Source organism: Pleurodeles waltl, chromosome 4_2 (assembly GCF_031143425.1).
Source record: "Pleurodeles waltl isolate 20211129_DDA chromosome 4_2, aPleWal1.hap1.20221129, whole genome shotgun sequence".
Lineage (NCBI taxonomy): Eukaryota > Metazoa > Chordata > Amphibia > Caudata > Salamandridae > Pleurodeles > Pleurodeles waltl.
In genome coordinates this window covers 361,994,835-362,011,251 of record NC_090443.1, presented here as the reverse complement: position 1 = coordinate 362,011,251, position 16,417 = coordinate 361,994,835, and the positions used below count along the sequence as shown (strand labels likewise).

General features: G+C 44.4%; 1 protein-coding gene across 2 annotated transcripts in view; it reads left to right on the top strand.

The window, feature by feature from the left end:
• FAM234B (family with sequence similarity 234 member B) overlaps nucleotides 1-16,417 on the top strand; it is a 254,974-nt gene that overhangs the window by 159,934 nt on the left and 78,623 nt on the right. For both annotated transcript variants that reach the window (XM_069231446.1, XM_069231447.1), the window contains one exon: nucleotides 11-152. In XM_069231446.1, coding sequence (XP_069087547.1) covers nucleotides 11-152 — 142 coding nt within the window. The remainder of the gene's footprint in view (nucleotides 1-10; nucleotides 153-16,417) is intronic.

Sequence of the window (16,417 nt, the reverse complement as noted above, 5' to 3'; positions counted from 1 at the left end):
TCCTATTTAGGAAATGTCCAGGCTGTTGCTTTAAGAGATATCTATGCACAAGCCAAAAATCGGGATGCCATTCCACCTGTGCTGGTGAAGCAAGACCAGGACTGGGAGAAGAGGAGATCTGGAAATGTTTCAGAACTGATTAATATTTACAGGTATGGTGGCTTTGTTTCTCCTGCATACTGTATGGTGGCTCCTATAAACAGAAGCAGGGCCATATCAACAGTAAGCTGTCACTTGAGCCACTTTCTATGATGGTGCCATAAGGGGTTTTGATGGTAGAGGGTATCAACTGGACACTTCCCATCCTATTCACGCTCTACTGTGTAGTGAATAGGTATTTGCATTGCCAATAATATTACACACACAAACTCTGAATGTGCACAGAAGTATGGGAGTTGTACAACAGGAATTGGATGCATGTGTGTATTTGTGTGCACAAACTCAAATAATAACAAAGCTGTGAATTAAATAAAGTACAGAGTTGCGTCAGACAAGTTATGCACCTTGGGAAGTTGAATATGACACCCAGACACCATGTATATTTATTTGTGAATGCCATTGGAACATTAATTTGAATATTTATATATTTTGCAAAAAACGTGCATTTAAGGTTGATGAACTACTTATTAAACAACCATCTACTGCATGTTCATTGTAATGCTAACAAAGCTTCAAGTGCTGTAGGATACTGTTATGCTGCTCCACAGACTAACTAGATTTTGGAGTCTTCTAAAAAAAAAGGCATCAAGACCATTCAAGTGGGCATTACTCTTAGACTTTGAGCTTTATCAGCAAATAAAACAGTGCAAAAATGTTGATAATACATAATATGGATGTCCTGACTTCCAAGGACCTTCTGCATTTATGACTGAAACTCATGGGCTACTTGCATGACTAAGGGAGGGACGGCTTTTATGTCAGCTTCTGTAATGCAGGCATTGACTGACCTGAAGTGACGGAGTAATTCTGAGAGATAATACTTGTATAATTGTCAGTGGTAGAGTTACTTATTATATTCCAGCACATTATGCCCGCAGCTGTAATCGGGGTTCCTCTTTTTTTTGGTGCTATTTTATTCTATTATACATTTGAGCTTCTATTAGATTTGCATGTCATAGATACTTCCCTGAGTGACCATAACATTTTATCTTCATACCTTGATTTGTCACAAGAAAATAAAAGTTCATAGAATCAGAATAAAGTTGAGGTCTCCCTGATTAAAAAAAAAAAAGAAAAATTAACTGACTTACTTAGATGTAGTGGTCTTAAGTGTAAAACTAATAAAGTCTGTTTATAATATGACATGTCCTAATGTAAAGCCTTTTATAAAGTTCAAGCTGTGTATTAAGTGTGTCTTGGGTGAGAAGAAATTAGGATCTAATTGTTCAAAGTTTCAGTTCTCTGAAAAGGTCCCCAGGCTTGAACAAAATCTCACCAGGGAAATAAATTGGCTGATCAGGTGCCAATTCCAGTACTTCCTTACTATAAGGGGCAAATCATGCTATATTAAAAGTTCTTGTATAGCGCATAGCTGCCCTAGCAATGGGGCTTTCCAGCGCTTAACCAGTAACGGAAGTACATTAACTACATACACCCAAAGCAATGGGTAAGGGGGAAAAGCAAGTTGGAAAAGAGCCAGGTCCTGAGCAGTTTCCTAAAATGCAGATGTTCTGGGTTTTCCTGAGGGGGAGACCTAGTTTGTTCCACAGAATAGGGGCCTGACCTCAGTCGTAATGACCTCTGACTCTTGACTCGAGGAACAATGGCCAAGTTAATGTCGGCAGATCAGAGCAGTCTGGATGGTATTGAAGAGGATATAAGATTGTAGAGGATGGGAGCCTCCAGGGAATGAATGTTCTTGTGGGCAATGCACAGAGTCTTAAAGTGCATGCGCTTGTCCACAGGAAGCCTGTGCAGCTTATGGAGAAGCTCAGATGTGGAGCAGAATTTTAGAACCAAGAAGAGCAGCCTTGCCACAGCATTGTGGACATTATGGCGTCTTTTCATAACAGCTTTTTTCACTTCTAGGTGTATGACATTGCGGTAATTGAGGCATGACCGAATTAGTGCTTGAATGATGGTCTGTCTGATGTGAGGGTCGAAAAAGCTAGTGATGGGTTTGAGGCTTCTTAGAAGACCGAAATAGGTGCCAGGCAGTGATTTAACTTGGGCCTTGAAGGCAAGAGTATTGTCCATCCAGACTCCAAGGTTTTTGATAGCAGATACGGGATTTGGGGTGGGTCGAGGGTACCTAGTCACCTATGGTCTTCCCAAGAGAGTGAGTGTTTACCCAAAAAGAGAATTTGTTTGCTTGGCATTTTATCTAAGGTAGTTGCTCTTCATCCATTTAGCAACCGCAAGCATTCCTTTCTGAAAATTGGTAATGTCTTGCATTGAATATTCAGAGAGTGATTAATCCACCGGGTATCGTCGACGTGTGATACCAGCACAAGCCCAAATGATTTTACGACCTGAGAAAGTGTTTGGATGTAGATATTGAGTAAGGTAGGGCACAGGGAAGAGCCCTGGGGGACTCCATAGTGAAGGGATTGCAGGTGGGTTACAAAAGGGGGAGAGGGAACCTGAAAAGAGTGCTGGCTCAGAAAGGCGGAATATCCGGTCAGAGCAGGTCAGACACAGCACTTGAATTTAACAGGATTAAGGCCGGTGTGCCCTCATCCAGCGAACTGCGGAGATTCTCTCCTACTGCTTACAGGGCGGATTTAGTACTGTGGGTAGGCATAAAGCAGTTTTGAGAGATGTCCAATATATTATGTTTTTCCAGAAACTCTGACTGGACGCTCTCTGTTACCTTGGCCGGAAAAGGTGGAAGCGAGATAGGGTGGTAGTTTTCCGGTTTAGTGGGATCTAGAGATTTTTTTTTAAGCAGGGGAATGACTTTGGCATGCTTCCATTATACTTGACCTCCTGTAAAACAGCAGATTAAGATAGAGTCCTAATAAAAAAAAAAAAACATAAATGCAGACCAAAAATGGATTGCCTTCACAGAGGCTACTATTTTTAAGAACTCTGGAAGTTTGTGGAAACTGCGAAAGCTAGTGGTACTGGCATTGATGCCTCGCTAATTCTAATTAGCAAGGAAGTGCGGGTGCAATATATATCTGAATTATGTGTTCCAAACACTAGCACCTTTGTTCAAGGCTTGGCTAACGCAGGGCCATTGCAGTAAATCTGTGAAGGCTAGGGCTCAAGGGTTTAACATACCCCAGAAGTGCCTTTAGGGGGCCTGGATCTGTAGTTTGCTCTAGCATGGTAGAGATCAGAGCAAATATGTCTATTCAGTAGGCCCGGTTAACATTACAATTCCATGTAAGGTGCACAAAATTGGCATAATGAGCCACACAGCGGGGGCATTGATGTGAGCATGAGAGGTCATAGTGGGCTAGTGCTTTAGGGGTAATTTACGCTCTGTGTAGAAATTTGTAATGCAGCTTTTAATGTCAACTGTTTAGGGATACCTGCTTAGTCTACATGCAACAGTAAGCCCATGTATTTTCATGGAGTGGGTAGCCCAGATCTAGTTTCCACACCATTTGTGATCGAAGTGTGCAAACTGGCCTAATTGCCAGACAGGAGTGATAGAAGCGGGAGACCAATTTGGAACTGTTGGCGTATGAATTTTAAGGGAGAGAGGTAGGAACTCCGCTGGTTCTTTGGGGTAAGTGGGTAGATTATTTAGCAGAGCTACTCTGAAGGCGCATGCCAATGAACTTATCAGGTCAACGCTTCCATTGACAGAGATCTCCCTCCGTATGTAACTGACAGGAAGATGGCGCTCACTGCACTGATGTCTCCTAGTTAAAGGGAGCCAAGGGATATTTTTGAGGAGGAATGTGAGGAGAATATAGAAGGGTAGCAGCCAGTAATTTACACAGTTTGGCCCAGGCCCAGCAGGTAATGGAGTGAGTATGGATGTCGGAGGGTTTACTAGGCAATCCACAGGGCATGATTGAGGCTAGAGGTGTTGGCTGTGCTTGGTCACGTTCAGCCTTGAGATAAGGAAGCCTCACATCCAGATGGCTAACATTGAGTAGCCAAATAATATAGTTGGAAGTCTGGCATGCCAAAACCACCCTGGACATTCGAAAGGAACAAGGTTTCCCATTTAATCCTGGTGGGCAATTTGCTTAAGTCAGGAGACAGCGCAAGGTCGAGAAGAAGAAATTAGTTAGGGCAAGCGGAATGTTCAGAAATAGATATGAGAAATGTGGAAGAACCACCATCTTAATAATGGCTATCCTCCCAGCGATAGAGAGTGTGAGACATATCCAATATGTGTGGAGACTTTGTCAATTGCAGGGCCGTAGCTAAGGTGAATCACCTCCTCCTTATTCCTATGCATTAGGATCCCAAGATATTTAGGGGGATCTGAGCACCAACACAGAGGATATTCTAGCGAGCAAGGGGTGGTGGCGTCGGTCAGCAGAAAAGGTTTGAATTTACTTCAGTTAATGGAGAGACCAGAGAATGTCCCATAGCATATGATTTCCCTAATGATGGGTAGAAGATATGTGGTGGGGTCATGCACAAATAGAAGAATATCATCTTCATAGAAAGATGCCAGGAGGTGTCCCTTATTCAAATCAGGCCCCCTGTGGATGTGAAGTTGTTGTAGTTGATGAATCAGAGGGTTGAGGCAATAATAAAGAGCAAAGGGGAAAGAGGGCAGCGTTGGCAGGGTCCCCTGGAGATGGGGAAAGCATTAGTCAGCTGGCCATTAACTCAAAGTCGAGCCATAGGCGAGGCATACAGAGCATAATAAGTTCACAGAAATTACATAGTAAGGCTAACTTTTGAAGGGTAGCTTTTAGGAAGGGCCATTCAAGGGAATCAAAGACTTTCTCAGTGTCTAGTAGGGCCTCCGCAGCGGAAAGAGTGGGGGAAATTTGATTCAGTACTGAGAATATAGTGCATAGATTAATAGCTGTGGATCGATGCAGTACAAATCCTGTTTGCAGTGGGGAAATAATTTGTTCTAGTAATACAACCTGATGTGTCGCCACAACTTTGGCCAAGATTTTGTTCTCATAATTAAGAAGAGAAAATGGGTGATATGATGTACATTGATCGGTTGGTTTACCCGGTTTGAGTAGGAACGTAATGACCGCAGAAGAACTTGGTCCAAAAGGGCTTTGGTGTATACCTCTGAGAGGTGAGATATTAATCCCTATTTAAAGACTTGACAGAATTTACCAGTGAGGCCATCAGTCCAGAGGCCTTAGAGCCTCCCAGGTTACCAATTACATGCGCAATTTGATCATGGGTTATGGGAGATGCCAAGAACTGCCTTTGTCCATCAGTTATCCATACCATAGCTATTTCAAAGAGAGAAAAGTTAACCACGTCCATTGCACCCGTTAGCCGTGTGGTGTAAAGCTGTTGATAATAGGATTGAAATGTTTGGACAATAGAGGCTTTATCAGTGACGGTATTCCCTGTATCAGTGACAATACTTGTGATATAGGAACTCTGGTAGTTGGGACGGAGCAGACGGGCAAGGGCACGACCAGTCCTCTCGCCCTAACCATAACAGTGGGTTATTTGTCAAGAAAGGTCAATTCATGATCAGCGAGATCTCGGAACTCCTGCAGTAGAACAGAGTGCCTATGTGATTGCTGGCCCTTCACAGTGCCATCGTTAGAAGAGTCAGTGGTGAGGAGCTCCTGCTCCACCCTGGCCAAGTCAGCCCGAATGCAGTGGAGGACTCCCACATGTTTAGATGTGCAAATGTCTCAAATGTAAAGTTTGAAGGCCTTCAAGAGTGTTGCGTACCTCTTTACGGGGCCTTTAAGCTTAAAGTCCTCATTGCTTGCATCTAATAGCTTGGACTTGAATGCAGCGTCCAGTAGTGAATTTTCCGGAAAGCGCCATGATCATGTTGGAGAGTCAGGGGATGGGATAGTTAATATTATGGGAACAGGGGAATGGTAAGAGAGTGTATGGCTGAGGGGGGGAGGCCTCTGGGAGCAGAAGCATGGCAGTATGGGACAAAAACCAATAATCAATGCGGGACCAGGAATCATGTGGGGGAGAAGTAGAAGGTGAATCCTTGAGCATGAGGATGGAAAGCACACCATGAATCATTAAGCTGATGTGTATCCAGGATTTCTTGCAGTGTGCGGTATGAATGGAGTTTAGTAATAATGCAGGGGCCAGTAGAATCAATCAGGTGATTGTGATGTTGAAGTCACCCCCTGAGAGGACAAGGTTGGATGAATAACAATCAAGTAAGTAGTCAAGTGTGTGGTAGAAGTCAGGTGCATCCATATTGAGTGCATATGCGTTAAGTAAAAGGATTGTTTTGCCAGAAAGGCAGCCCGCTGATACCTGCCTTCATCATCCATAACTTAAGGATAGATGAAGGGGAGCGATTTATGGATCAGGATGTATAGCCCTATGGAATAAGTGCTGTAGTAAGAGAAGTATTGATTCGCGCCCCAGGCAGATGCGAACCAGCAATTGTCATGAGGTGACAAATGTGCTACCTGGAATAAAGCCAAATAAACGCCATGCCTCTTGAGGAAGGATACTTCCAATTTCCCTTTCCTTGGGTTGTTTAACCCGTGGATAGTCCACGATAGTCGTGAGGGCTTAGTCCGATGCATCCTGAGGATGTTTGAGAATGTATGGAAATGGTGTGTAGTAATAATAGGCAGCCTAATTCGTAAAGCCCATGCATGCATTGGAATAATAGCAGCAAACAAGATGAACATGAACTAACAAACACCCCTCTTCCCCCTCCACACTAAGGTCCAATAACTGGTGCATTCCCAAAAAGAAAAACATGAGAAGGACTTTACAGCATACGGTCGGTCTACACCTGAGGGAGGTAGCAACGCCTCAGGGAGCGTGGACGTCATAAATACCAGTGATACGGGAAGAGATTCATAACAATGGAAGTTTCCGAAGAGTTCATCCAACACCAAAATAGATGAAGGCAAGTATATGCTCCAGGCTTAAGATAACAGTTCAGTGAGGTGCAGGAACTGAACAGCATCCAGCCGCAGATGAGCAAGGAGCAGAGATGGCAATGATCGGAGGGCCTAGTCTAGGGGGTCCTGTGCCGGAATATGGTCTGTGGGCGAGCCACCTCAGAGGGACTGCTGAAGATATGCTGAAAGACCATCGACCTCAACATGAAGCTGCCCCGGGTAGAGCATGCTATAGTTCAAGTCTTGTTTACGAAGAGTGTTCTTAACATCCCTAAATTTGCCCCTGGCTTCCTGCAGGCATCAGACAGCTGTGGGAAAGCGATTGCGTAGAGCCCTGGTACACAAGCAGGCAGCGCTCGCGAGACAAGCAGGGCGTTGTATCGCGGTCACAATAGTTAAGGAGCTGAGCTATTGGACGAAGAGTGGTGCCAACAGGAGGGCGGGGGCCAAGTTACGGTGGGCCTGCTTAACGACAAATGTGTTTGTGAAGGCTTGACGACCAAAGAGTTCAAACAGCCGTTTTTCAACAAAGAGATCTGTATGGCCAGTTTTGGTGGTCTCAGCTATTCCCAGAATAAGTTGTTGCATCGAGACCTGGCTTCCAGGTCGTCGTTCTTCGTGACAGTAGACTTAAGAAGCTGCGCTCCATCCTTTCGAGGCGCTTTGCAGTATCGGAGGTTCCATCTTCTATACCCTTTGCTCAGCTCTGTCTAAGCGGATGCTAGGACGGTCAAGGCGCTCCCCCATGCAGTCCAAGCAGCTGTTAAGCGAGTCCAGGCGTGTGTCTATGGACTGAAAACCAACCCGCAGCTCTGCCATAATGGTGGAAGTGCCATCAGAGGTCAATGTGGTGGAGTCTGAGCGGGGAGGGTGTTCAGTATCCGATGACGAATGCTGGTTATGAGGGACACGCACTGAGTCAAATGTCAGTCTTTTTTTGTTTGGCATCGCCGGGGCCCATAGTAGCAGAGGAAGGGCCTACAGATATTATGGTAAAAGCAATGCTTGTGGCTGCGTAGCACACAGGCAGTGACTGTCCCTTGTGCAGGAAAGGAGGCTGGCTGGAGGCAGAGGGCCCAAGTAGGAGCAGGCAGAAAAGCTGGTAGTCCAACAATGGGTCGCAGGTGATCGCCATACGGTGAGACAGAAGAGCAGTATTAATAAGAGCCCCCCAAGGTTATCGTAAGTCAGGTTGTAGGCAGAGATTTGCTTGATTGATGGGGCAACTCAGAGTCATGTGGGCAGCTAGGTTAAAAGCGGCCTACCAAAACTTGGGGCCCATAAAATATGGCCAACAATTGCATCATCAAGCACCAGGTGGGGGTGTGACTCCTTCATAAGGAGTGAGTGGAGATGCAGAGGCGGGGGAGGCAACAGGTCACGTGCTCAAACCCCCCCCCCCCACACAGTGGGTGTCTCCCAGGGTACTCAAAGCAGGACACAGTGGTAGAAGCCAGACATCGGTGCACAGATAGGGCAAGGGCAACCCATAGGTGGCTCAGGCCAGAGTACTGTCCCACGCCGCTCCAGCCAGGCAGCATGGAAATGACATAGGCGGCCGCAAGCTCCAGAACGCTGGCAGCAGACCGTGAGGTAGAGAAGGTCCAGGAGGGAGCTCCGCAACCATGAAGGAGGCAACAATGGCAGCCAAAAGCACTGCACCAGGCTGCTCATGCCACGGCCCCGCCCTTAGGCTCGCTTGTGACCCCTGTTGTCGCAGGGCCTCCAAAAGCTGCGGCAGAGGACCGGTGCAGCGTGGGTTTATAAACAGCAGGAACAGCACTGGAGGTACCATCAGGGACAGGATGGACTACCAGGTTCAGATCAGGCGGTGAGGCTGCATTAAATGGGTGGATGATGATGGAAACCGAGGATAATGGATACCGCTCCCTGGAGCTTCAATACCATGCGGCCATCTTGGCTGTCGGCTCACCTATCTGTTGAAATGATTGAGTTCATCCAAAAAGCAAGAGCCTCTGGTGCAATGGGTCCAGATGAATTTCCAGTCTCTGTCAACTGTTATCAACATGGTGAAATTTCATTTTCTTAGATAGGGAGCATAGTAGTCCCCTTGAATAAAAAGGGGGACTGATATCACCCTCATAATTACAGAGAGATCTTCTGGACTTAGTAGAAAATATGTTTCTGAAAGTATTCTTAAACATTTGCAACAGTGAGTGACAGACAAGGAGATTCTGCTGATTTAACAGGCAGGATTTAGGGCAAATAGCTCCACCCTAGATAATATATCAGTAGTTCAATTAGTTGCTGAAAAATGTTACTACGCAAAGGCACTTTGGCTATGCGGCATTTATTATTTTCTTTCCTACTGCGTTTGATCATGTAGATAGGACGAGCATATTGAAAATGTTGCAAGATCTTCGTGTTGCTCACTACCCATCTACCCCCCACTTTTACGTTTAATAGTAGCTCTGCATCCTCACACCAGGTCTAATTATTTTACCTGGTGGAAGTTCTGGCCTCTCATCAAGAATGTAAAATTTCCTAGCAATCGTGAAGGAAAGTTTCAGTTCTAGTAAGGACACATAGGAATGTATCATGCATAACCTTTCCTCACTTTGTTTGGCACAGGTCATTAACTGTTACTGAAACATGCAAGAGCCCTCTCATACTACATGTCCTGTGATTCCCAACATAAGGAGTGGCTCATCATCTCCATGTAAAACAGCCCACAAAGAAAGCACTTTCTTTTTGTCTGTATGATGTCTAAACTCCAGTAACATTTTTCTACTGATAATCCTGCTTCTCATCTGATCCTGAAATGAAAAACTGCCATGAGTGATTCCTGGCGATTGCTATACATCAGTCATAATTATCATTTGACCACTACTGATAATCAACTATGAAACAAGACACAGTTCATGAATAAGTCGAAAGAGTGAAAATATATACTCATCCTTAAATTCCCAACAATTTGGGGGTGGGGGAGCTACAATATTGTTGATACACAGAGATGGATAATCCTTGCATCCGTGCCTTTAATTGTCAGAGGAAGGACATGTTTCCTTCATTTTCCACTGTTTTCCCGAGTCCCTTGAGGTTCAGTGTTAAGTGTGAGCACCCACCTTCCCCCAGCAGGGGGTTCATAGCGTGTTCAATCGTTAACAGTAAAATCTGTCTGCTCAAGTGCTCCAGGGCACTAGACACTGCCCTTTGCAGAGATGTGCCTGCTGCATTGACAGACTCCTCATCAAGAGTAGGGATTGACTGGTCACTCAACATTTCCTCATACTCAGTCTCCACTATAGCAATTGCCATAGTGTTCAGTTGTACCAAATACCGGGACAATAAATGAACAAATCTGCTCACGGGCCTTTGTGCTTATCCCTAGCCACTCCCTTTGATACATTGGACAAACACAGTGTACAATATCTAATGCAGTGTTTAGGTAGGAAAAATACCCAAAACCAAAGGAGTGAAACACATAACCATGCAGGGAACTTCCAAAATGTGCACTTCCCGCTGGAACTCTGCCTCTCTATAGAGAAGGGAGTATTTGCCAGCGGGAGAAGCTCGCCTAGAGGTGAGTACACATGACCTTTAGTGACATGTGTATCGCCACACATCTTGGTCCTGCGGTTGATTGGAGGATCAGAGTAGGGAAAACAAATAGCGTCCACTGTGAACAAGCCCCAGGAGAGCCTCCTCAATGCTCCCTACTTACGGAGACCCAAAAAAGGTGCCCAGGTGGGGAAGCTTATCTTAACGGCAAAAGAGTTAGGTTTAGCTCCTTTCAACAGCAAATCTTGACAAGGCAGCTAGAGCCCTATATAGGGCAAAAAACATTACCATTCGTCTAAGCAAAAACAGTCTTAAATTATGACTCACATCCCCCACAGTAAAACTCTACCAGGAAAAGCACTTATCTGGCTGCTGAGCAGCATAGATAGAGGAAGTGCTTTTCCATGTGGGCTGGACATGGCGAGGATGAGCCGCCATGGGTGGACTACCCTTTATGTTGGGACTCAAGGAGTATGTAGTCCCAGATAGCTTTTGGATGCATCATTAACAGTTAATGGGCTGTTGAGACAAAGAATGTGAAGAAAAGTTAATAACTGGAAGCCTACTGACCTGACATAGAAGTCCAATGAGTAATGGGTTACAGCAGTGTAGTGTTCCCTTTATTATATTTATTTTATATTTATGATCTTCCTAGTGCCCTTTCAGTTGTTGAAGCAGATGCCCCATTCGTAGGAGACCGCAAATGGTCTTGTTTGGTATATGCAGATGATAGTGATATTTGACCTTACCCCAAAAGGTCTACAAAAGCAATTGGACAGTTTGCAACATTATATTATCAAGCATTTTCTTAAAATTAGCATGTCACAAACCAAATTGTGCAACATGAGCATGAGTGGCAGGCAGACGCCATATTAAAGCTTGGCTCGTTTTGGGCTCAAGGGTCCAAGAGGACCTCAAGCTGAGCCAGGCATGTGGCTTGAGCTTTGTGTCTCTCCCCCCCACCTCTAGCTTCAAATGGTCAGACGCTATTTTACAGCGCCCACAGTCAGACATTTTTCTTTTAATGTTGTAACAACTGATGCCAAAATTGGCCCTTTATGAGTTTTGCAGAGGAAAAAATGTTACGTAAATTGTGAAAATTGAATACGTATCCTACAAACTATGCTATTCTGCTGAAACCTGGTCTAATTCGTGCTTACGTGGTGGGTCTGGCAGCATGTTTATGTCAGAGGCCTCAACTATTTCACTGTAAAGAGGATTTCTTCAGAAAAATACTGTTCTTGGAAATTTTCATTAAGAAGAGAAATTCAGCACTTTGCACACTAATATTCTGAATACCTCAATCCAAGTGTTTGGACCAGCAAGGAACTCTGGGCACTAGACTGTGGTTTTGATGCTTAACTCAGTCTTTAAAACACTCATTACCTGTGAAAGGTTCAGTTTTGCCTCTGGTACCTTTTCAGGACCCAGGGATTGTATGCATAGGTTGGAAATTATTAAACAGAACCCAACTGAGATACTTAAAAAATCTGCTTGTCCTGTAAAGCAAATTACTTGTGTCATTGGGTGTCATCCAGTGAGATAATGTAGTATGGCAATGTTACCTGTCTAATGGAGCTCTGACAATTCCTCAGTCTGGATACACAATGGCTTGATTTCTAGCAAGATTTATTTTAAGCCATCTTTCGGATTATGCCAGACTCTGATTGTGAAAGAGCTCTTTTGCAGTTCGGTCTCTGCCAGGGCTCTTTTTTGTGGCTGGACTTTATTTAGACCAGTGTTTTGATCATAGTACGTCTTCAGATGCTCACACGCATTGTTCAAAACTCCACAGAGCTCATCACACTGTGCAAGTCAGATGTGTTGGCTTTGCCAGTGCTGTTTGTTTATTTTTCCTTTTCGAATGGTATTTAGGAATGTAAAAGAAATAGCCAAGGGCTGTTTTTGCAATTTAATTCCATTATTTAAAAGAAAGAAATGAAAACTAAATATATTAATGTATTAACTATTTAAAATATTTTGTTCTCTCTATTATAAGTGGCGTGTTATCTGGGGTTAAGGCTGACACATTTTGTGCTAATTAATTCAGTGACAGTACTCTCACTCGCCCCACCAACCTTTTCAAGTTCTCCCTCCCATCCAGGCATTTCTCTCAATTATATTCCCCAGTATTCTGTGGCAGATGCATGAATTTGGCATAGGGGCAGATTACTTTACACTAACCCCACAGGTTTAGATATGCAATCAATTTGCTTGTTCTTAGCACTGTTACTGATGTGGTCAGTAAGGTCTTATGCCTTTGCAGTCGAATCTTCAGCAAGCATCACTGTCCCTTTAATCTGATGGCAGGGTGAGGCCCACTTTACCTACTTGTTGCTTCTGCAGTGGCCATGCAGTGAAGGTAAGACACAGGGGGTCATTCTGACTTTGACGGGCGGCGGAGGCCGCCCGCCAAAGTCCCGCCGGCAGAATACCGCTGCGCGGTCAAAAGACCGCCGCGGTAATTCTGGGTTTCCCGCTGGGCTGGCGGGCGACCGCCAGAAGGCCGCCCGCCAGCCCAGCGGGAAACACCCTTCCATGAGGATGCCGGCTCCGAATGGAGCCGGCGGAGTGGAAGGGGTGCGACGGGTGCAGCTGCACCCGTCGCAATTTTCAGTGTCTGCATGGCAGACACTGAAAATCTTTGTGGGGCCCTGTTACGGGGGCCCCACGACACCCCATACCGCCATTCTGTTCCCGGCGGCCAAAACCGCCAGGAACAGGATGGCGGTATGGGGGTCGGAATCCCCTTGGCGGCGCAGCAAGCTGTGCCGCCATGGAGGATTCCCCAGGGCAGCGGGAAACCGGTGGTACACCGCCGGTTTTCCGTTTCTGACCGTGGCTGTACCGCCGCGGTCAGAATGCCCATGGGAGCACCGCCAGCCTGTTGGCGGTGCTCCCGCGGTCGTTGGCCCTGGCGGATTTTACCGCCAGGGTCAGAATGACCCCCACAGTGTCTTCAACATGTATTTTAGGCTGCCTTCAGAATAGGATTTTGTCAGGCGAATGGACATAGCTCATGCAGGGAGCACACTTTGCTTTTCCTCCTTGACAGTTTCTCCTTCTGCAGGGCCAAGAACCAGTTTGGGTTGGTTACTTTTTAGATGTCATTTACAGGCTGCTGTCTAGACACAACCTTTATGTGACATGGTGCTTCTCACAGTAGGTAGCAATGGCTACGGTACCAAGCAACAAGTATTCAATACATGGGCAAAGTGTAGTGTGAGCATGCTTCCTCTCAGTCATCAGCTTTCTTGAAGCTGTATTCAGAGACAGACAAAGGGCAAGAAATGTCCCTCCCCCCTTTAACAACAGAAACTGCGGTCCCCCCCTCACCCCTACTACCAACCAAATGGCAGTGCTGAAGAAGAACTAATCAGCAGCCCCTTTCTAGTAAAGTTGTCACAGAATTTCTAAAGGTAGCCCTGTCTCTATCCTCCTCACTTCATTATCCGGATCTCCACCCCTCTGGCCACAGAAATGCAGGCATTAGACTTCCACTGTCTGGAAAAGCTATCCTCATTCACTCTCTTGTGCTGTGCCAAATCAGAACCATCCATGATGGATCCCACTCGCTCCAGGATCAGACCCACAGAGGTCTACTGCTACTCGGATATCAAAGTCTCAGTGTTCTCTCTGTCTCCCTCTCATCTCAGTCTCCATGTTTCATATAACAGAAATTTACACGAGAGGGGACAGTAGCCCACGCTCTTACTAACACAGAGAAATGTGTGATCAAACTATAAATCAAAACCGCCATGTGCTGCTACTATCTCCTTACGTGATAGACCCACGACAGGTACAGTAATCCACTGTCTCAATGAGAGCACACTTTGTGCTTCTATCTAGCTCATCGAACAGGTCCTGGACCTCACATTGTCAGGGACAAGCCTAGGCCTCTGTGCATATGATATATTAGTATGACATTAGGGCCAAGGTAAATCAGTATACCAGTTTCACATGTGATTGAGTAGTCAGGGCACATATATTTGCCCCTGCACCATGCAGGGTATGTGTCCATCCCAACAGGGGAGAAACAGTCCTATGTATGTATTTTCTCTGCAAATTATGACTGGAGTTTGAGTCAATTTAAAATCTGTTGGAATTAGTACTTGACATCACTCACAAAACTATCTCAAAAGAACAATGGAGGTTAAACCTCTTTATTTTCAGTGAGAGATCAATTAACCTGAAGCTTTCTTACTTAATTCTTAGAGAAAAGTGTGGGTGCAACTTAGAATTTTTCATGTTTGCTGCTTTATGTAGTGGATCTTGCTGGGCTCAGATCGTCTTGTATTACGAGTAAACTATTGATGACCATTTTTTCCTGTTTAGTTTATATAAATCAGCTTTCCAAAATTGTAATGCCTTTATCAATATTTCAGACCAGAATGCAAATTTAATGGGTATTTCCTGTTTCATGTAAACTGCTACCTATAGCCATGTCCGTCTCTGAACCTCTTACCTTGGATGTTTTGATTGCATGATCTGCAGCATTAAAGAGGGACATAGATGTATGCACATGTATACATCAACCAATATCCTTATATATGTATAGAGAAACTCCCATTTCCCCAGAGTTAAAACACAGTTGTGTACACACCAATGACAGATACCGTTAAACATCTTGTGGACTCTTGTTAGCAAAGAACATTCCTCATAAAGTCTAATATTCATTTTTATTTAAAGTGTTTTATTTCTGAGGATTGGCTGTCAGACTTGTCACTTGATATGTAAATGCATTCCATGTCTATCCCTCTACTGTGTTGTCCTAGAGGAAGCAAACCCCCCATAGATGTACATAAACGTCACCTTACTGCCACACATGAGAAGCACAATGTTTGATTCAAAGCCCTTGAATTGATCCAGAATGAATGTCTCTACTTATTTTTTCTTCTGACCCATTTTATTACATATAACAAGAACTGCACCACTCATACGACATAGCAGCTACAGTTAAGTTCAGCTGTGGCTTTGCCACTCTACTTGCTAGCTGGATACGCTCTCCATAACCCAACTCGCTTTAGCAACTCCCAAACATTTTGACAATTATTCTGAATGGTCATACCAATAAGTCAGAACAGTAAGGTCCTTGTTTAGATTTTGGCCACATATGTGGCTTAGTATCCCTTCTTACAAACTCTAAATAGGGCCCTAAATGTTCCTTGGTTGAATTCAGAAGCCACAGTTTTGCTCAGGGTTCTTTATGGAGAAAAAGATGATTGAGTTAAAGCATCCATCCCAAAAAGAGCGGGTCCCTGTACAGTAGAACTTCAGAATGTTTTTGAGCATCCACATGTAGAAAGGTAATTTACTTTTTGAACAGCCTTTAGGTTAACAGGCCTGCAAGTAGACTTAAATGTTCATAAATGTGAAAGGATAAATTGATTGCACAATTTATAATTCAAACTTAAAACAATGCATTAATTTATGGAACCAAGAAACATACCAGTGGAAGGTCTTGATCCAGGCACCCCTGCGCCAAAAATAAATGTTCAGTTGCCAAAGAATTAACAAAAAAAGATTTAAGGTATTAGTGTATACCTGATTTGTGGTCTTTGAAAAAAGAAAAAAAAAATGATAAGGCTCGAAGACATGATAAACTTTGTTCCACAAAGTGAATTGATTATTTGAAAATGTAATCTCAAATATACTGCTCTGTACACTAACAGGGCTTGGCAGTCAGTTTCTGGGCACAAATCGGAGCACTATAGAACTCCACGTTCTGTATCATTGAATAAGAATAATTGTAATTTAGAACCTGTGGGCAGAGAGGTATCTTATAGTTGTGAGACAGCTGAATGTCTAGTAATTAAATTATGCCATCACCCACTCTTCATATTGTGTAAAGAAAATTATGTACTTCTCCATCCTCACATTTTTTTACAAGATATACAGCAAATAATGTGCTTCTAAGTTCCAGGAGCTTCATTTGAGCATTG